The 22545-nt window shown below is 40.6% G+C and overlaps 1 protein-coding gene across 16 annotated transcripts in view; it reads left to right on the plus strand.

Moving 5' to 3' along the window:
• Nucleotides 1-20778, plus strand: part of camk2g2 (calcium/calmodulin-dependent protein kinase (CaM kinase) II gamma 2) — a 76243-nt gene extending 55465 nt beyond the window's left edge. For 2 of the 16 annotated variants that reach the window (XM_017464334.3, XM_017464337.3), the window contains 9 exons: nt 3520-3560; nt 8061-8138; nt 10115-10159; nt 10746-10800; nt 13949-14032; nt 16537-16612; nt 16835-16929; nt 17051-17299; nt 17745-20778. In XM_017464334.3, coding sequence (XP_017319823.1) covers nt 3520-3560; nt 8061-8138; nt 10115-10159; nt 10746-10800; nt 13949-14032; nt 16537-16612; nt 16835-16929; nt 17051-17283 — 707 coding nt within the window. In that variant the 3' untranslated portion in view covers nt 17284-17299; nt 17745-20778. The remainder of the gene's footprint in view (nt 1-3519; nt 3561-8060; nt 8139-10114; nt 10160-10745; nt 10801-13948; nt 14033-16536; nt 16613-16834; nt 16930-17050; nt 17300-17744) is intronic. The other 14 variants (XM_017464339.3, XM_017464344.3, XM_017464336.3 and 11 more) reach the window with 10 other exon arrangements.
• Nucleotides 20779-22545: the final 1767 nt, after the last annotated feature.

Consider the following 22545-nt stretch of genomic DNA (forward strand, 5'->3'; position numbering starts at 1 on the left):
TCTGCTGGTTAAGCTTGAAGGTAGAGAATGGGGGTATGTAGGTTGCAGGGTCATACGTAAACCTCTTGTCCTGGGGCATTGTCCACACTACACTGTTGAGAAGCTTAGTAAATATCTACTTCACTGCCATTAGCATGATTTTAGCATGCTATGGTAAATACTTAGCTCGGTGTGTTTTCCTGTTCCTATTTGTAAATCTCACTAACACTACACACTGTGAAGCTGGGTTTGGATGCAGCCTTGCAACAGCAGTGTTGCTTGTATAGAAAACATACAAAGCTATATGTTGAAATAGTGTGTGTATGAGAGTATGTGTGTGTCTGTTTATGCTCATGTGTCAGCATGCATTTTCATTTTCTAAAGTGTTGGACCACACACACTGACCAGATAGGGTCCATGGGTTCATGTTTAAGTTGAGCAGACATGTGCTGTTCAGCATGTGTCCAGGAGTGTGTGCGTGTGTATGTGTGCATGGAAAACGGGATGCATAATAGACCATTTCCTGCATCAGTATCCAAGAGGCATGTCTGCTGGTCCATTGCCTTGAGGCTAAGGTCTGCTTGAGGGTGTGTTTGAATTGAATTGAATCCAGTGTAGAGAATTCAGTGCAGCATTAGTATTATTTTTGTCTGTATTAAGATAAGGACATTAAGAGGTGCGGCAGTGTAGTGTAAACATGGCCTAATGGTGATTTATTGTATAGGGGTGTCAAGATAACATTATAACAGATCACTTTACACTTCACACTGTGTGTGTGTATGTATATGTATATATGTATATATATATATATATATATATATAAATTTAAATCGAGTAGGCCAATAACACATGAACTATTTCTCATTGTCTCAGAGTCAAATTGTTTAGCTTGCTAATAAAGAATTAAATCATTAGCACATTTTGTCAGTAGCTCAGAATATTCCACTGAGTTTATTGCTCTATTTTGCCCCTAGTGGAATAGCTCTGTTTTCCTAATTCATCTAATTATGGTCCACAAAACACATTTAATTTGTGTTTAATTTATATTTTAAACATATAAATTGCACATTTTTATTAGAACCTTGCCAGACTAGAAATATGTTTGACACCCCAAGGATACAGACTTCTTTGGAAATAACTTTGTGTCTTTTCTAACGTTTTCTATACTCTAAAACAGGTTATTTGACCTTAACCTATAACTTCCACTTGGTTACCCCGAAGTGTTAGTGTTCAGTAAGACTTCTGCCTGATTATTGCATGTTAAGCAAGGGCTTTTGTGTTGGTCTTCATGTCAACCCAATGGAGGCAGTAAAGATTTCTGCTTGTTCTCCAAATCTGCATGTCGAGGTAGTAGTTACCTCGCTGCATGGACCAAGCATGAAAAAAGACCTTACCTACCAGCTCTTCCCCAAAACATATCACTGACTGCTTCTAATCTCAACTTTTTTTCTTGCCTCTCTTCCTACCTTTTGCCAATTGGAAGGTAAGAGAATTTTAGGATTCACAAAAAAATGGAAGTCTAGTAGTAGTTCTGTAATACAGTGCATCCGGAAAGTATTCACAGCGCTTCACTTTTTCCACATTTTGTTATGTTACAGCCTTATTCCAAAATGGATTCAGTTCATTATTTTCCTCAAAATTCTACAAACAATACCCCATAATGACAACGTGAAAGAAGTTTGTTTGAAAACTTTGCAAATTTATTAAAAATTAAAAACAAAAAAGCACATGTACATAAGTATTCACAGCCTTTGCTCAATACTTTGTTGAAGCACCTTTGGCACCAATTACAGCCTCAAGTCTTTTTGAGTACGATGCTACAAGTTGGCAAACACATTTTTTGGGCAGTTTCTTCCATTCTTCTTTGCAGGACCTCTCAAGCTCCATCAGGTTGGATGGGGAGCGTCGGTGCACAGCCATTTTCAGATCTCTCCAGAGATGTTCAATCGGGTTCAAGTCTGCGCTCTGGCTGGGCCACTCAAGGACATTCACAGAGTTGTCCTGTAGCCACTCCTTCGTTATCTTGGCTGTGTGCTTAGGGTCGTTGTCCTGTTGGAAGAAGAACCTTCATCCCAGTCTGACGTCCAGAGCACTCTGGAGTAGGTTTTCATCAAGGATGTCTCTGTACATTGCCGCATTCATCTTTCCCGCAATTCTGACTAGTCTCCCAGTTCCTGCCACTGAAAAACATCCCCACAGCATGATGCTGCCACCACCATGCTTCACTGTAGGGATGGTATTGGCCAGGTGATGAGTGGTGCCTGGTTTCCATCAGACATGACGCTTGCCATTCAGGCCATCAGACCAGAGAATTTTGTTTCTCATGGTCTGAGAGTCCTTCAGGTGCCTTTTGGCAAACTCCAGGCGGGCCGTCGTGCCTTTTACTGAGGAGTGGCTTCCGTCTGGCCACTCTACCATACAGGCCTGATTGGTGGAGTTCTGCAGAGATGGTTGTTCTTCTGGAAGGTTCTCCTCTCTCCACAGAGACACGCTGGAGCTCTGTCAGAGTGACCATCGGGTTTTTGGTCACCTGCCTGACTAAGGCCCTTCTCCCTCGATCGCTCAGTTCTAGGAAGAGTCCTGCTGGTTCCAAACTTCTTCCATTTATGGGACCTTCAATGCTGCAGAAATGTTTCTGTACCCTTCCCCAGATCAGTGCCTCGATACAATCCTGTCTCGGAGGTCCACAGACAATTCCTTGGACTTCATGGCTTGGTTTGTGCTCTGGCATGCATTGTTAACTGTGGGACCTTATATAGACAGGTGTGTGCCTTTCCAAATCATGTCCAATCAAGTGAATTTACCACAGGTGGACTCCAATCAAGTTGTAGAAACGTCTCAAGCATGATCAGTGGAAACAGGATGCACCTGAGGCCAATTTTGAGTGTCATGGCAAAGGCTGTGAATACTTATGTACATGTACTTTTTTGTTTTTTTATTTTTAATAAATTTGCAAAGCTTTCAAACAAACGTCTTTCACGTTGTCATTATGGGGTATTGTTTGTAGGATTTTGAGGAAAATAATGAATTTAATCCATTTTGCAATAAGGCTGTAACATAACAAAATGTGGAAAAAGCGCTGTGAATACTTTCCGGATGCACCGTATATATGTGTGAGGAGACTCTTTATTCATTTCTGTCTTATTTGTGTCAGCAACATTTCAGTGTTGCCTGTGTGTTGACATCCACGTGTCTGTGAAAACATTCTGTGTATTGTCTGTGTGTGTCTGTGTGTGTGTGTGTGTGTCTGTGTGTATGTCTTCTAGGGAACATTTTAATATATGCATGCAAATTATTTAAACTCTAGTGTGTTAGATGGTAGCAAGGACACCAGTTGAAGAGCAGGTTGTTTATTTGAGAGCAGCTTTGGGAGATTGTAATGATAACTTCCAAACTAAAGGACACGGTACTGCAGACTCGGACATCTTCCGTCTCCTCTGGCAGTTGATTCTTCAGGAGACAGTGCTACTGGCCGGCATTCTCTATTTTCCTTCAAACATGTTGTGTCCTAAACTGGGGCTTTTGTCTTTTGTTTTTCAGCATGCAAAAGTTTACTGAACAAAAAGTCTGATGGAGTGAAGGTAAGCTCTGCCTGCCTGCTCCCTCTCGTCTCTTTCTCTCACACATTCTCTCTCACTCTGTTTGTTTCACTATCTTTTTTCTTTTCTTTTACTCCATCTCTCTCTCTCTTTCTGTCTCTTTGTCTTTCTCTGTCTCTCAGCCTCTTTCTGTCTTGCTTTCTCTTTTATTTTTTAATGTACACTTTTATATATTTTTCTGCCTTAAAGACATTTTATGCTTATTTTTCAGAAAAAGAAAAACGTAGTGGGTCTTGTTTTTAAAGACACAATTACGAAGAAGCTTATGTGGTCAATAAATTGCATTTTTTTTTTTATAGGGCTGCCAGTTTTCTCTTTCTCTCTCTCTCGCACACGCGTGCGCTCTCAATCTCCCTCACACTCACTCACTTCCCTTCTTCCTTTCCTTCATTCCTTACCTGTAAAATTCTCCTACCTGTCTCCCACCCTTCTTCCTCGTTTCCTTCCTTCCCTTTCTTTCCTTCCCATCCTTCGTTCGTTCGTTCCTTTTCTATATCCTTCTCTGTTCAAAAGTTTCAAATGGGATCAGGTGTAAGTGTGTTGATGTAAGTTAGGTCTACTCTTCCCTGTACTAGTCTCAGTGCATGCAGTGAATAGCTGGTACTCTATCTGCAGTTAAAACAATACCTACCTTTCAAAAATGAAGTGCTCAGTTCATTTATATAGAGAGAGATGGAGTAACAGAAAAGAAAAAAGAGAGTGAGTTAGCGTGTGTGTGTGCATTTAATTTATTTTTTAAAAATATTTAAATAAATAATATTTATTTTAAAAAAATATATATATAGATTTACATATATTTTAGATATACACATCTCTTGATATACACATCATTTTTTTAGCTTATCCATCACTCTGAAGGTTTTTGTGGGTTTTCCTCCTCTTCCTGTTTTCTCTAAAAGATCCTCTAATGCACAGCTATATTTTTCTATCCCTATTTTCATTGGCTTCGTTTTTTCCCCTGTGCTCCTATGCTATCTTGTTTTTTTGTTTTTTTTTGTACCTCCTATGTTTCACACTGTTCAGAAAAGGAAGTCAAGCTCCAGTGTTTGTTTGATGGTGAGATCTGTTCTATGTCTCCCCTCACTTTTCCATGTTCCTCTTCTCTTTTTTTTTTTTTTTTTTTCCCCTCTCTCCCTTTTTATTTAAATTATTTATTTTTTAATTGGTTGAGATGCTGGTAATTTTTTTTCGTCGGTTTGTTTTTCATTGGATTTTTTCTGTTCGATCAGACATCACAGCCATTCCCTTTGGTTTTATACATACACATAGACACACATGCATGTATCTGTGCATATCACACCACATGATCCTTCAAGGTCCACTAAGATGAATGTTGCTGTTGCTTCCTATTCAAATATCATAACAGACCAGTGCTGCCTAATAGGTGGAGAAAAGGCTGAGGCAGAATAAACCTGTCATTGTGCTCAGTTGAAGCAGCAAGGCACTGTGGTCTTGTTTATGATGCAGGAGTTTTAGTTGTGATCCAGGACCATTTAGTTTATTACTCAGTGGACCTTTTAGCATCCCATGCTGTAGCCAGCACATCTCCGAGCCTTCTGTGGCAGAAATCTGTTCAGAAGTGCAGAAATCGTCATCTTTTTATTTACTTGCACCTGGTCTTCAGATAGACTACACCTCGCTTATCTTCACTAGCAAAGTATATCCGACACCCAACACAGTGTCCCACCACTATACAGCCCCCGCATCACCACCCCCACATGCAGCAGGTGATGTCTATCACCATGCCGATTGCTGAAATGTTGTCATTCTTAGCTTGTCGGAGTGAGGAAGGACTTTTTTTTTTTTACTTGCCACAGTTATACTTGATTTATTTTCCTCATTTAGTTATGCATATATGGATCATTGGGATATGACGTATTCCTCATGCTTTGGTGTTCTGTCTTTGGTTGGTTGCATTTAATAGGCAGCAGTACATTCAGTGCCCGCTAGTAGAGTTTTTTTATTTATTTATTGATTTTAAATGAGATCTGACTGTCTGATAGGTTTTAGCAATGATTGAGTTTGTGGCATTGGGAGCTATAGGAGTAAATCATGAATATTTGGATGTTCACTTGGACTCACCGTGCAATACAGAGAATATGTAGGAATACTAATTAGATCGTCACCTTGAGTCAAAGTTCCCTTTCTCACAGCAATCTGATGTTCCAGGCTTTCTACCAGGCGCAGATTTTTATCTATGCATGTGCGATCATCTCACAATGCACACCATCCATTACGTCTGCTTCAACTGCACGAGATCAGGCCTGACCCAACTCACACACACACACACACATATATATATAAACACAAACACCTACTTTACTCTCTTTATTCCTTGGGTGCTGTTCTTCCCACCATCACACAAACTGAGTGTGGCTTAGTTAGGTTGCGGCATCATGTGGTAATATAACGTGGCAATTTATCAGAGAGTGTAACGCACACAGCTTGATTCATACAAATGGAACAGACCATGGTATACTTATTAGAGGTCGACCGATTGATTGATTGATTGGTTTTGCCAGTAAATCAGCACCGATATCCGATTACTGGAGCTGTCTGTTATCGGCAAAAAATCCACACCTGTAGTTTTTCCCAGTTGTGTCCGTTGCAGGAACGGCTGTCATTACACAGTCCGAGAGCAGTGAGTTTAGTTTTATTTGAAGTGTTTTTTTTTTATTCATTTTGGGATGTCTCTATTTTGAATTGTTATTTGGAGTGTTTTTGGTTCAGTTTGGATGTGTATCTTTTTTATGTACTTTTAATATTTATTAATAGTCTCTATATATTAATATTTATATATTTATTTCATTTTTTTTTTAAAAGTACATTACATTTTCATGGTACAGTCAGTACTGTTTGTTTGTAATAAAGTTCAGCAATATTTTATTCTGAGTGTTTTCATTCAGTATCAATTTTAAAAGTTTGATTAATCGGTTATCGGCAGGTTACGCCCAACTTAGTTATCGGTATAATACACTATAGGTCGATCTCTAACACTTATTAATATACATCTTTACATCTGAGCATAAAATTGATATGTTTATTATATTATTATTAAAAACTATTATTGTTTTTTTTTTCTATTATAAATGGGAAGCTGTGCCTCTCTCTCTTTTTTTTTTATTGAGTTCACTTTTGTTCTTTTAGACATCCTTCTGTATTATGTGACTGTGCGTGATAAACATGGCAGGACAGTATATAAAGATTTCAAAATTGTGGAATAAATTATTACTGTGCCAAACCCCCCCCCCCCCCCCCCCCCCCTCATTTTTAATTGAATAATGATATCAGAAGCTTGACTACCCAATATAAAAATCCTGCGCGAAGACTGTGAGTGTCAGTTTACAAATTATGTGAAACGTTACACGCGTGCACGGGCTGAGTCGAGTCAGTCAGCATCACATGTAGTCATGTGCTAAAATAAGGAAATCCAGTCTGATGCTGATGGAGCATTTCAGGCCAGGTCTGTGTGTCTTCCTTTCCAACACACTTTCCTTAGATGGTAAACTGTTTAAGTACCCACTAGCTGTTTACTTTCACCCTTCCCCTGAAATAATGAAACAAATGAATGGAAAAATATATATTCTAATAAATTAGCATTTTAAACCAATGCAATTGTACTATTATTGAGCATTTATAATTCCACTCAAATGTTTACGTAGCTCCTTTAAAATGCTTTTTATTCATTTGTAATCGTACCTATCTAACTCGGCTGTGAACCTGAATATGTAAAAGAAAAGACTTGTTGGGGTTTTTTGTTTTGTTTTTGTTTTTTTACTCTTCACTGCATGCACCAGTGTACTGTCAGGGACCTGTAGCATTCCTTCACAGAGACTTGACAGTGTCTTCCATGATATCCAGTACAATGATGTTAATTATAGACTTGTAAGTGTTTTGGTAGCTGCAACTGATGTGAAGTTATTTTTGTCTCCGTAGGTACCAGTTTATCTCTCTGCAGGAGCATGATCCTTTTATTATTTAATCTGACATTTACCCCTTATACTTTAGGATAACCTCTTCAAAAGTCATGCTGTTTTTGAATGCTAATAGCGCCAATAAGTTTCTGTCAACATCCTAAGCACTAGAGCAGCTTTAACATTTTAGACTAGGCATGATCCCAAAGCTAGTAAATTCTGTAGCTTGTGAATGTTAAAGGAGCGCACACACACAAAAAAAAAACTATGACTTTCACACATGCATATTTATACCCTGGCTAAATCACAGTAGATCAAATACTACATAAGTTACTGAATGCACATTTATGACAACTTGTTTAATGTCTGCATTCAAATTCATTTTGCAGTGTTTAAGAACAGAAGGCAGTGTAGAATATGAGTGTGCTGTGTAATTTAAGCAGCTCCTGTGCAGAGGGTTGGCTCATACAGGGTCCCCATACACACTGTGACATTGGCGTTTGATTCATTTCAGAAAGCAATTGAAGAGAAATCATTTTTGCACTGTGTTTTGTCTTTTTTGCCCCAGCCACAGACAAACAACAATAAAAACAGTGTAGTAAGCAGCAGCACCAAAGACAGCAGCATATCATCCACAGCACCAATGGTACTTCATCTCTCTTTATTTCTTCATTGTTGCTTTACTCATGTTTGATTTAGCGGTCCATACATTTCCGTTAAGTGGTTTTCCATCAGCTTGTCTCATCTGTTTTGTTTTGAGTTTAATCGACTTTAATCATCCCTCCTTCCGGCCCTCGGTTTAGCGATGTGTGATGTTGCTAATGTTTTTAATGGATTAAACTAAACCCACAAGTGTACTGAATCTCATGCTCGAGTCCTGTTTCACCTGTGCGCTCCATCTTTGAAATTCAGTTTTAATATAAAAAAAAAAAAATTCATGTCTTTGCTACAAATGAATGCCCTGTTTCTAAAATGTCACCTTTTTAAATTAAATTTCTTAGGTACAAAACAAAGCATATATCCCATAAAAATGCTAGATATGAGCTTGCGCTGATATCTAGTACCTCAACAACATGTATAGGTGAAACAGGATTCACTTATATTGGGAAGTATAATCGAATTTGTGTAGAACTGAGGTGTTCAATCTTATCTGGAAAGGGCCGGTGTGGGTGCAGGTTTTCATTCCAACCAAGCAGAAGCCACACCTGAGTCTATTGAAAGCCAAGATCAACTGCTTAAACAGGTGTGTCTCATGCTTGGTTGGAATGAAAACCTGCACCCGCACCGGCCCTTTGCCGGTAAGATTGGACACCCCTGCTTTAGAAGATGCAGTTCCTTATTATTTCTCCATCTGTACCATGCAACAGCTGTACTATACCCAGAACTTACAGTTGTCTGCAAGAGTTTGCATGGCATCGGGGACCAAATAAAATGAGGACAAAGGTCAAGAATTATGATGATCAGATATTAATAGTTCTCATTTTAATATAATGAATACAACCTTGGTTTAAACATTCACATTTCATTTCTGAATGAGATCAATCTTAAGCAATAACTTGTCTGCCACCCTTCTCCAGCCTTTTTAATATCATCGAAACAGACAGGAGAGCACACTTTTTTTAACATCAGTTGCCACATGACACTGCCTTCTTCAAGTGCCTTTTTTTTCCTCAATAATAGTTTTTGATAGTTGTCTTCTTGCAGGATAAACTAGTTCGTTCGTATTTTTTCCCCCACTGATATACAATAAGTGATGCAAACTTTTGCACTCAACTTTATATAACTTCTTGAAACAGGAAGAAACAGAACTCCAAGTTTCTCTTTAAGTAGTTATATTACTGTGCTATTAAGGATATCAACAGCATCAGTGAAGGGTTTTGACCGTGGCAATCAATGCTATAAGCAAGTTATATGGAAATAGAACAACATTATATCAGAGAGACACAAGAAAAACTCTGTAGCAGTGAAACTGAGCTGCTCTCGAAGGTTGCTCAGGTCTCTCACAATTGGATCACAGCTCTCATCAACGCCTGTTGTTTGTCCACGGCAGCGGCGTTCTCTTTCTCTCTATTTGTGTGATACTGGGAGATAGCATCAATGACATTTGGATAAATTGGATAAAGGGGCTGAAATTCTAATAGACATTTAGAGAAAGTGGCTGGGACTGCATCTCCTGCTTGTTTGTGCTTGGTAGAGGGTGTATGTGGTTTTTTTTTTTTTTTGGGGGGGGGGGGGGGGGGGGGGGCAGTGTTCAGTGTTTGTAAAACACTTATACTGTGCTTTGTGTCAGTCTGTTGTGTGTGTGTGTGTGTGTGCGTGAGCCTAGTGAATGGGGTAACATGATTATATGTCCCCGATTCTTTGCTTTTATATTCGCTTCACTACTTACTGAAAACTTCATCAGCCCAAAGCATAGCACCTGTCTGTCCAGATAGATCTCGCATAGTGCTCTCAACAGCTTCCAGTGTCTTTCATCTCCTGCTGTGTGTGCTCTAGCCTCTGCACTTTGCATTAGCAGTAGCAGTGGCCTAGTATTAAGCTGTTAGTTTCGGAGTTTGGGGCTCTATCTAACCCCCCACTGCCCCCTCCTCTGCATGGTAAACTGTCTCCTGCCTTTCTCAGGAACCACAGACCACTGTCGTGCACAACCCAGCCGACGGCGTCAAGGTAAGCGGCTTCAGCTGCCAGCTCCGCAGCGCTCTGCAGTTCACCACTAACACCACTAATACTGCACCATCACCACTCTCAGAAATGAACCATCCACTTTGAATTGCAAATCAGCCAATTCAATGAATAAATTAATTAGAACAATGGATTCTTTTCATATCTGCAAATTAAATAGGCAGGTTTTAGTCCAGTTGGCTGAATTGGTATTCAAGGAACCCAACTTTACACTCACCTACCGAGACCTCTAACTAATGAACTCGTATACTTGGTGGAGAAGGGGGGAAAAAACCTCACTCTCCCTGACTTGTCTCGATCCCATTTACTAACTGTGCCGTGGTGCTTGGCTTATTGAGCTTGCCTTCTCTCAGGACATGGCTGGTTTGTGCAGGGCTTGGTGTGTTCCACAGAGGAAGTGTGTTTGACCATGATTATGTGGGTGTTTCTGTGTGGTGTTTTGTGTGTGTATCTGTCTGTGTGTGCACCAAACTTAATAAACTCTTAAGTATTAAGTGACCTTTCTAACCTTCCTGAATGTCTCTCCTTTCGTTTTTGTTTTCTTCCCCCTCCACCTCTTGTCTCGTTACAGGGGTCCATGGAGAGTTGTAACACTACAGAAGAGGAGGACATGAAAGGTAGGAAAGGTACACTATCAACCTTTCATGTAATCTGCATGGCTCTTCTCTTCTATTCTCTTCAGCACAGATAGACAGCTGGACAGGTTAGCACACTGGTGGATATTGGACTGGGAGGGACAGTGTTGTATGGTGCATGGAAACATTTTGTGAAATAATATTGCCAACTTTCTGGGGAAGAGGGACAGTAAGGGACACTAGATTGATGTCCAGCAACGGGTCTGTCTAGGAATATGTCTGAGCTATGATGAGAGGCTGCGTGACTGAAGAGTTGACAGTTTTACAGGATGACGATGGCCAGCAGAAGCAGCTGTAGAGAAGTGGGGCTACAGTGGAGGTTAAAGCAGGGTCAGACTGACTGACCGATGATCATGAGTCAACACTATGGTGCTGAGAGAGCAGTGCTGTAGGTTCAGGACCTGGGGTTTAGGGCGCACTCTGGTTGATGTTCAAAAGGTACTGAGGTTCAACTATACGTACAACCTAGTACATGAACATTTTATGTCACATTCTGTTTAAAGCCATAGACGGCCTAGATACGGTGCCCTCCACTAATATTGGCACCCTTGGTAAATATGAGCAAAGAAGGCTGTGAAAAATTGTCTTTATTGTTTAACCTTTTGTTCAAATAAAAAATCACAGAAATATTCTGCTCTCATGGATATCAAACAATTTCAAACAAAACACATGTTTATCACAAAAAAAAGCTGTTAAATATAGTTGTGCAACAATTATTGGCACCCTTTTTTTATTTATGCTACCTCCCTTTGCCAAGATAACAGCTCTGAGTTTTCTCCTATAATACCTGATGAGGTTGGAGAATACATGGTAAGGGATATGAGGCCATTCCTCCATACAGAATCTCTCCAGATCCTTCACATTTCAAGGTCCATGCTGGTGGACTCTCCTCTTCAGTTCATCCCACAGGTTTACTAGAGGTTCCAAGTCAGGGGACTGGGATGAACATGGACCTTGATTTTGTGGTCAGTAAACCGTTTTTGTGTTGATTTTGATGTATGTTTTGGATCATTGTCTGGCTGGAAGATCCAACCACGGCCCATTTTAAACTTTCTGACAGAGGCAGTCAAGTTTTCATTTGATATCTGTTGATATTTGATAGAGTCCATGAGTCCTCATAAAATGTAAAAAAAAAAAAAAAAAAAAGAGTTAAATATCAATGGGAATATACTTCAAATATATTTTTCTCATGTGTTTAACCAATTTTTTTTTTTTTGATAAACTTTGTGTTGTGTTTGCAGTTGTTTGATATCCATCAGAGTATTCAGTGAATTTTTTAAAACAAAAGATCAAATGTTTTAGCCATGGGGTGATCATGATTGCACCATTACTGTATCGTGCTGCAGGAAAGTTATATTTCGTTTAGTTTTGTCAGTGTTTCCACATACCTGCATGTTCATCATTTAATATGGCTAGTAAAATCCCTAATTTCTCCATGTGGGGATTAATAAAGTATTATCTTATCGTATCTTATCTTAAAAACCATTCCATCGTCGACCAGATCACTCCTGGAATGATGTGTGTAGTGCGGCAGGTGGCGGGATTCAGAACGAGCGCAGTATACTTACAGAATCCTGCTGCGTGAAGCATGTTAACATATGTTTAAACACACATGCCAAAACTTTTGCTTGTGAAAGTCAATAAGTAGTAGGATTTATTTTGTTTCTCTAAACCTGAGCCCAGACACCTAATCCTCTTGTCCCAGGTGTTTAGAAACATTTGTACAATTCAGAGGTGTACAAGGAATGACTTCATAGAAACTGAAAAACATCTTGGAAAGCGCCAGTATCACACACTTGCCTGTTATGTAATCTCAAAAAGAGTAGCCCGTGTTTTTTCTTAACTTAGGCAGTGTTTTTTGAGGCCAGTTTGTTTGTGATTGTGCTTTGAATGGCGCTAATTGGTATTACATTAGCTTTTTTTTTTTTTGGTTTTGGTTTTTTACTTGTAAGCTACTGTACAAAAGTAAAAATGGACAATTTGGACACTGGTCATATCATGGCTGCCTGACTGCTTTGAGGGGAAAATAGTGTCAATTTAATCTTCCCACTCAACCACTTCTTTCAGCCAAAACAACCGTACTGCTGACATTACGCCAGAGTAGCCCAAAGATCCCAAATTCTGTACCGGAGTGAGACTAGGTGAACTTGGACAGAACAGTCTTTCTATTTGCATTACACACTCCCACAATCCCGCACTGTCCCGTGCACTCTGCTCTCACTTGCTGTGTCTTTCTCAGTAAGCTTATATGAACTGTAAAGTCAGAATACCATGAAAGTATAGGAGGTGGAGTGTTTGTTTGTTTGTTTAATTTATTTTTTAGTAAGTTTGACAGAAAGGGTCATAGGGCATGTGCTTGAGACTAGAGGTGTATGTCAGAACGGGTATCTCATGACACTTGATAAAGTTGTATGAGCAGGAGGTTTTTACTTCCATACGCACCCAGTTGAGCAGACAGATATGAAGCTCGTGGAACAAAGAAAGACTGTGTTCGTCAAGATGTTGCGCACCACATTCTTTTTACAGTTTAATGACGTGGACATAAAAGCTAAGGTATTTGCAGTAGGGTGTGTGAAAAGCCACAAAAGCGTTCATCAGCCGATTATCCATTTTGTAAGCAGGTCCCACCTTGCCTGGTCTCTTTGGCAGTCTCTGGTATCAGTAGGCTATATCTATAGAACATTTAGTCCTCTGTGCAGTGTTTGAATGTGAATGATGCCCAGTTACTGGTTTGTGACTGGACTTTGAAAATCCATTCATGCAGCTGCACTTTCTCCATTCGACGCAGTTCGGGCTCGTATAAAGCCTAAAACTTTACATCTTTTTTTTAATCCAGTGTCAAAGCCTAAATATCTCCATTTGACTTTTGAAAAGTCTGCTGGTCATTAAATGAAATGAGGAAGCTTGTAAGCTCCTTGTCACTGTGTATGCTCTTATTTGATTTTGCTTCTTAAACTGGACATGTATGAGTGGCTACGCACAATCCATATGCAAAACAACTGACTTGAGTACTATAAAAAACTTTTCTTGTACCATGTTCCCATAAAAGAAAATGGGGAAATAAGCATGTCACATCTTTTTTTTTTTTTTCCTTTTTTTTTTTTTTTTCTTTTTTCTTGGATTGGCTGTGATTTATCAGTTGGCAAGGTTAACAGTGACGGCGCAGTGCTCAGCCAATGCAGTGCGTCTGAGGAGACACCTCCTCCCCTGATCCCACCTCCTAGTAAGTCTCCTTACATGACAAAGAGCTGACCTCTGACCCGGTCTCTAGCAGATTTCTCCACCTTGTACTTCCTCCTGCTAACTGTACGACGTCCCTGTTCTTTCATGTCCATCATGTTTAAAAACACCTGCCAAATATTTCGAATTCAAGCAAATAAATTACTTTATATATATATAAAAATATCTGATGATAAAAAAAAATCACAGATAAATATACTGATCAATTAAAGACATCATTCCCACTGCAGCGCTTGAGCATTGTGGACATTTTGACAGTCAGTATCTGATTACAAGCTGAATTGATTAGGCTTATGTCTGTTTCACTGTGGCACATAGCTACCCAACAACATCTCAATCAAAGCCTGACGATTGCTTTTCTTCTCATGTGTCAGAAAAGCACACATAGCTAGCAAAGTTTTAGACATCATTAGGAAGACCTGCGTTGTTTTTGTTGTTGTTGTTAAATTGGCTCCTTACCCAACAGGAAGCTGGCCTAGACAAAAAAATAAAATGTAATAAAAACACTTCCGTTCATTTTGATGAAATATATTTAGGTTAGTATAGATGTCAAAGTATTTTATTTTTTATAAAAATAGACCACACTCTGATCAAACACTAACGAGTTTGATCGGATTTACAAGTGAAGTTTTATAGATATGATGCTTCAGTGTAGTTTGTAATCGCCACTGGTTCAGTTGAGAAGCATTTCCATGATCCTGTATGAAGTCGGTACGGTTAATTAACTTGACTTGAAAGGATTTCCCATTAACATGAATGTGCTGTTAGTAAAGATGCACATGCTAGATAAGACTGCAGATACACAGCCCTCCTTAGTGATACTTGATGCTTCGACATACACTTTACAGTTGTAGGTGCCCTGCAAATAATGCTACCCAAGCGGACAATAATAAAATAAAACAAGACCAGTATAATAAAATGAATGTGAAGCACATGGTCCCAGCTCCAGCACGATCACGGAGCATTGCATTTTGGGGGAGAAAACTTCAGCTTGCAATGTGCCACATTCCTTTACTTTCCCTAAAATACTTTTTAAATTTTTCTGAAAGTACATCGTCTCGTACATATACACAGTTTGACAAATGAACAGTTTGACAAAGGCTGATGTTTTTCAAGCTGTCATTCTTTCTCAGCTTCAGCTTCCTTTGCTCCCATCCATAACTCTTCTCTCTTGTTGCTGCAGTGTAGTTCTGCTAATGTCTACCATGTGCAGCGCCAGCCTGTAGTCAAAACTGCTTTCACTGCCACTCCTTTAGAGACTACTCCTGGTGTGTTTAGGAAAACTCTGCGTGTGTGCGTGCAGGTGACTGCTGCCACCTGCTGTCTGCTTAGTGTACTGTTCTGTCTCTGCTCTGAAATTTCATGCTTGTGTTTTTTATGTGAAGATTACTCCTACTGCTGTCTATATGCCAGAACTCTCTCAGGCTCTTTTCAGAGGTGTGCTGTGGCTTGCTGTGAATAGTGGTTGGATACGGTTTATTTTTTTCTTCTGTGTGTTACCTTAGTGAGTGTCTGTAGATGGTGTGACTTGACAGTTTTGGTTTTGTCGTGGCTGAGCATACGAGTGCGTGCAGTGTGGCGTAGTTTCCTCTTTGTGGATTTGTGTCATTGCCTTGCAGCCAACGTTCAGCATAATGCAAAGCGCATTGCATGGAGCAGTAGAGGGCAGAGCTCATGCCCTGCTGTACCTGCCCCAGCCCCCATGGCAGCACCGGGGGGCAGCAGCTCACAGCAGTGTAAGTGCTAGACTGCAGAGTGTAGAGTTAGTGAGACATACAAGTGGCTGCAGAAAGGGGGAACAATGGCTTGTGGAATGTGTCTTGTGTTGTGTGTGCGACTCTAATTCAAACTGGAACAGTTACACTTTCTCTAAAATCTCTAAAATGTTATCTGTGTTTCCGTTTCTCCACGCTGTGTATTGTTTATCTCAGTTTTCTCGTAGTCAACATTAGTATGCAGCCAGAGCAAGTGGTGCCCTCCTGCTGCCAAGGACAATACGATTTCTACAAACTTGTGTATTGATGTATCATTGATCTGAGGCTATTCATACATTCTAACACAACAAAAGAGTTCATGGAAATTTGTGACCACACATCACTGGGTTGCCTTGCAGCATTTCAAGCCTAGAAACAGCTGTGAATAAATTCAGATTTGGATGAATAGTGATTTTAATAGTGTAAGATACAAATTTATGACGCTTCCAGAATATTGAGTATAAATTCCTCCATACAGTTGTTGAAGTAATTTTTTTGTTTTTGTTTGTTTGTTTTTTTTTTCTTTCAGTGTTTAAAATGTGTGACTCAGGTGCTTCCAGTAGTCTGGCATTAGTGATTGTGTAGATTGTAGTCAGGCATTAGTGATTATGTAGCCTAATGATTGGTTGGGGTGGAATCTGTTAGCATGCATGTTTTGTTGTTGTTGTTGAAATAAAATTTCATTACCGGGATCTCTAATTTACCTATTTTCATAACTGTCCTACCGCATCAGCGCGCAAGCAGGAAATCATCAAAATTACTGAACAGCTGATTGAAGCCATCAACAATGGGGACTTTGAAGCCTATACGTAAGTTCACACTCTTGTTAATTGAATTGTTCATAAATTACACTGGTGAAACCTTTACGTCAGATATTAATGAGCGTTTATTCTTTGTGGTCACAGAATACGTGATGGAATTGTTTTATGTTTGGTTCATGCACATTATGAGCATGTAGTATTGTATTTTTCAACCTGGAAATCTGTGTCCGAATATTTCTGAGGCTAGTTCTTTGGTATCTCTTGTTTCAGGAGAATCTGTGACCCTGGTCTGACCTCCTTTGAGCCCGAGGCATTGGGCAACCTAGTGGAAGGCATGGACTTTCACAAGTTCTACTTCGAGAACCGTGAGTGACCAGACCTTCTGTTTATTTATTGAGCTGACAAAAACAAAGTCGCAGACTTAAGGTTATAATATTGCTTTCTTTCGCTCTCGCTCTCTCTCTCTCTCTCTGTGTGTTACTGTAGTCTTGAGTAAGAATAGCAAGCCAGTGCACACCACCATCTTAAATCCCCACGTGCATCTGATCGGAGAGGATGCAGCCTGCATCGCTTACATCCGTCTGACTCAGTACATTGACAGCCAGGGCCGCCCGCGCAGCTGCCAGTCAGAGGAGACGCGCGTGTGGCACCGCCGTGATTCCAAGTGGCTCAATGTGCACTTCCACTGCTCAGGAGCACCTGCTGCCCCTTTACAATGAACTACACCAGGCACAGGTACACCACGCACACAGCAGTCCACATTTTATCCACTCTTGTCCAACAGAAAGTGAACACTCACAGTTGTCCTTAACCAAGGAAGAAGCCTTTCTAGCTACCGTATTTGGGCTGGATGCTATTTCCTGTTTCAGTGTTAGGAATATGGACAGCTGTGTGAAAATGCAAGCAACTTGTAAATTAAACGTACCTCTCAACGGAAGCTTTTATTATTATTTATTATTTAATTACTTTGATTATATAAAGTCCAAAGAAGCTCAGTGGCCATAGTAACTGAATACCTAGACTGAGCACTCGGTTAAATAGTTTATAGCCTGGATTCTCTTCTACAAGGTACACCACAAAATCCAAATTTGATTAATAGGAGCCTAAAATTATGTTTCTTGGAAAAAGAAAAAAAAAAGTAGTTGCGCGTCAACTAAGGTGCAAAATGTCTCTTTTTCAGCTTGCCTGGATGATTGGAGCATGTCTTCTCAGTGGTCGGATTGGTGCCAGGGGCCCGGCCGGAAGAGAAAACATAAGAGGTTAAAAATCACGCAACAAAGTAAAAAAAATAAAAAATTTAAAGCCAGCTGAGGCCAGCACCACTTCAGTCCAACTGTAGCTAGACGTGGGGGCCGGCGATGGCAGTGGCCCCGCCCTCCGAATGCTGCATGCTTCTGATGCCCACAGGGGGCGCTGTCTCGTCCTTTCCCCATGAGCCCATCTCTTCTGCCCGTCGTTCAGCAAGAGTGTTTCAAGTATTAATATGTTGTACATTTTTTGAGATTGTCAATCCTCACACAGTTAGCAGGGCTGAAAGTGATGGAGGTTTAAAATCAGAAATGTGAATATTTCAGTGGCTGGTGGTGTTTCTTTTTCTTTTCTTTTCTTTTTTTTTTCTTTTCTTTTTTTTTGTTAATGTGTGTATAGCTGATTTCAGCAAACCAATGGTATGCGTGGGATATTTGAGGAGCTTAACTAAATTCTTACTTAATATCAGAAGAAAATATCACCAAAGTGTAGAATTTAGACTTTGACATGAAGTTGTTTTAGCAACCCTTTGATTTGGTTGACGATTGGAGGCGTGTAGGAATGTTTTTAGTATCTTTTAGGTTTTGTTGTTTTTTTTTTTTGTGTGTGTGTAACTCCGTTTTTATCACTTGAATGATGCTGTATTTGGAATTTCTTTGTGTTTTCAAAAAATTCAGATTTTTAAAAGCAAGGCACGTTCTGTATAGTTCTACACTGATGTTTATAGCGAGAGAAAGAAAAGAGCGTGTGTGTATGGTGTTTGTGCGTGATATGCGGCCTACTTGGCACTCCTTGCTTTGTTGTGCTGTAAGAAGCCCGTGTACACACACACACACACACACACACACACACACACACACACATCGGCACACGCGTGCCTAAACACACCCTGACAAGTGTTCAGTCAGTTTACTTACCTGCGTGTCTATTTGCAGCTATATAATATCCTACTTGTTAGAACCTGAAGTTTCAGAACACTCGCTTCACTTTATTCGCGTGTTCATAATCTCCTTCTGACCAATAGGAGGAGCTTAAACACTATTCACCTCATCGTGGCTCTCAGATCGCTTCTTCTCTCTTACACCTTTGGATCAGCTTCCTAGAGCTCCAGCTACATATGCTTATACGTTTGTTTGTTTTTTCTAGACTCTTATGAAGCATGTTTGAATCGAATAGAAATGGCCTGTACTGTTTTGCACATAAGCCTGAGACGCTGTGCTGTTGTGTTCACATTGCGTGGACTTTTCTGCAACTTCAGGTTAGAAAATCCCAGACGGACCCCAACACCAGCCCACAGCTGATATACACTCCGTCCGTGTGTGTGTGTGTGTGTGTGTGTGTGTGTGTGTGTGTGTCTGCACAGTGACTGTGTTGTTCTATTTGTGACGTACCGTCAGTTCTTCCACTCCCTGTTCCGTCCCCGGACTCACTGTGAGTGACGCTCGAGCATGTTTAACAGAGGAAAGGGAGTGCGAGGTGGATAAACTCGCGGATCATGTGACCATCAGCTGATTTGAGATTGGAGAAAGCGATCATGCTAAAGCCAGGTGGTTTGTAGGTCCCTTTGTGACACTTTGTGTTGTACTGTTCTAATGTTAGTGTTCTTAGTGTTGATGTTTATTCTGGATCATATAATTTTTTTTTTTAATGTAAATACGTACACAGTGCCCATTCGTAGATGAAGGGTGGAGCCTAGGCTGTGCCAAACGTGCACGTCCGTCCGTCGTCCCTGTATACACACAGCACACACCCAAGATACTCCTAGACGCACTCCACCATGCACTGGTAAAATCAATCATGTTGTAAATGCAAATTGTCGTGTGTAGGTTTTGACACTGGTGTGGCTGTGTTACTGCTCTCGAACACAGTGTGCTCCCTTTAAGGCATATCTGTGTGTGTATCAGTGTGACATCATGTGTGTGACACCTTTTCACTGTAGTAACGTAGATTTTATGTGTGAATATCAGTGAATTTAAAGGGGAAAGGATTACAACCAGACCCCTTCACCTTGTTCAAAGCAATTCTGCTTATCGATCACACTTGATGGATGAAAAAAAAGAAAAGATGAATCCCTGTTCATCAGTCACACGGAGCTTAACATGGCAGAAAGTACACAGCGCAGCACTGTGACACCCGCCACCCCATCACACTGTGTTCCTGTTTTGCGCCCTGGTGCATTGTGTGTACAGTTCCAGTGTGGTGATGTTTGGGGTCTCTGTAGTGTCTGTTCTGAGGCCCGTCGTCGTGCATCCACACAGCCATGCGGAATGTTTATGTTTATATGAACAACACAACCCGGTTTATTCCATATTGAGTATGAAAGCAGAAAACCTATCAAATTGAGGAGAGAAATGGATGACGGCGTCTCAGATATAGGAAAAGATTCCTGTCAGACAACGTGCATTTAGCTTGTAAAGTGAGGGTGAGCTCTTGATATGCTAGCTGAAATAGCTCCAACAGGCTGCTCACTTCTAACGACCGAACCATATATGCAGATGGACAGAAGGAGGAAAATATGCATGTCTACTCTGGTAATATTTTTCACTGTCTGTGTTTACTTAAAAAATGGAAAAATCTATCTATCTATCTATATGTATGTTACCTGCATTCTCGAGATAATTGAAAATGGCTCTGTTTCAAATGCTAAAATGAAGTGATGTATCACAAACAAAACAAAAAAAGGACAAAAAAAGATTAACAAAGCCTTAGCTTGGTATGTTCCCCAGATTCTATTCAATTTATTGCATTGTAACCATATGATGGTTCTACATATGACTATACTCAGTTTTAATTGGATGCTGGATTTTTTTGCATGATCATACAATTAATAAAACCATTTAAAAATGAAGAAAAAAAAAAGAGAGTTAAAAAATATCAAGTGTTTGTTTGAATGTCTGTAGATCTTCATGATAGCTTTGTTATTATTGAAACATGGGAAAGTATTTAATAAAAACATTTAAACATAAGCAGTGCCTGCGTTCTCTTAATCCTGCTTTCGATGCATTCAACGTACACCGATCAGCCGTGACATTAAAACCACCTGCCTAATATCGTGTAGGTCACTCTTGTGCTGCCGAAACAGCTCTGACCCGTCGAGGCATGGACTCCATAAGACCTCTGAAGGTGTGCTGTGGTATCTGGCACCAAGACAAGCAGTAGATCCTTTAAGTCCTGTAGGTTGTGAGGCGAAATCTCCGTGGATCAGACTTGTTTGTCCAGCACGTCCTACAGACGCTCGTTTGGACTGAGTTCTGCAGAATTTGTTTAGGTTGGTGGTGCGTGTCAAACTAACATTTACATGAATTCCAGGACGCAAGGTTTCCCAGCAGAACATTGCCCAGGGCATCATACTGCCTCTGCAAGCTTGACTTCTTCCATGGTGCCAGTGTAGCTCAGTGGTTAGGACGTTGGACTTCTGATCGGAAGGTCCTGCGTTCAAATCCCAGCACCGCCAAACTGCAGGGAACAAGGGTCAGCATGGACACTCTGACAGGGCTGCAGCTAAATGGTAAATAGTTTACACAGAGTCTCATTCACGCACACATTCACACACCAATGGTAGCAGAGCTGCCCTGCAAGGCGCTAATTTGCCATCGGGAGCAACTTGGGATTCAGAGTCTTGTGGAGTCATGTGGGCCGAGAATCGAACCTCCAACCCTACGATTAGTGGACAACCCGCTCTACCACCTGAGTCACAGCCGCCCCAAACACTGCAAGCTGCGAGTTCTGCACTGTGTGTTCTGACACCTTTCTATCATGGCCAGCATTAACTTTTTCAGCACTTTGTGCTACAGTAGGTCTTCTGTGGGATCAGACTAGACGCCTTCACTCCCGACGCACATCGATGAGTCTTGGGAGCCCATGACCCTTTCGCCAGTTCACCAGTTGTCCTTCCTTTGACCATTTTCGGCAGGTACTAAACACCGCATACCTGGAGGACCCCACAAGACCTGTTGTTTTGGAGATGTTCTGACCCAGTCATCCAGCCATCACAATGTGGCCCTTGTCAAAGTCACTCAGATCCTTACGCTTACTTGTTTTTCCTCTTTCCAACATGCCTAATATATCCCACCCCTTGACAGATGCCATTGTAATGAGATAATCAGTGTTATTCCCTTCACCTGTCAGTGGTTTTGATGTTAAGGCTGTTTTTCAACAGGCTTATTAGGGTGATACTATGTGATTAAGTCTCGTGTCCATGTACAAAGCAGACTGCAAAATATTCTATATAAGTAGGAGACGCTACTAAAGCGTCTTCCTACAACACAAGGAAACTGATATATAAAATATATTATCATGTGTAAACGGTATCTTTAATGGAGTGCGTGGGTGACCGCCATGCGTGTGCAGAGCAGTATTGGTGAGCATGGTCATTAACAATGAGCCCAATGTGTTGTGAATTGCATGCACAAAGGTATTTGTAAGTGTGGAGCTATAGAACTAGTATGCAGAGAAACGGTTGTGCATGAAAGCCCTTCAGTTCAGCGAGCACTGAGACACGCATACTTCCTTTTCCCGTGCTCACCAGAGTCTACATTGTGCTCACAACTTCAAGTGGAATCCATGACCTCTCATGCTCATTTTAATAGACCACACTCACTGATACCGCTCTGTGCACTCAGGTGTTCTGCCCTCATGCCCTCTATTGAAGATACTGTTTAAATGTCTTAAGCATAATTTGTGTAGGGGTGAGATGTTGGATTATGCAACAATCCCTGGCTACATATCCAAGA

Source organism: Ictalurus punctatus, chromosome 3 (assembly GCF_001660625.3).
Source record: "Ictalurus punctatus breed USDA103 chromosome 3, Coco_2.0, whole genome shotgun sequence".
NCBI classification, from domain to species: Eukaryota; Metazoa; Chordata; class Actinopteri; order Siluriformes; family Ictaluridae; genus Ictalurus; species Ictalurus punctatus.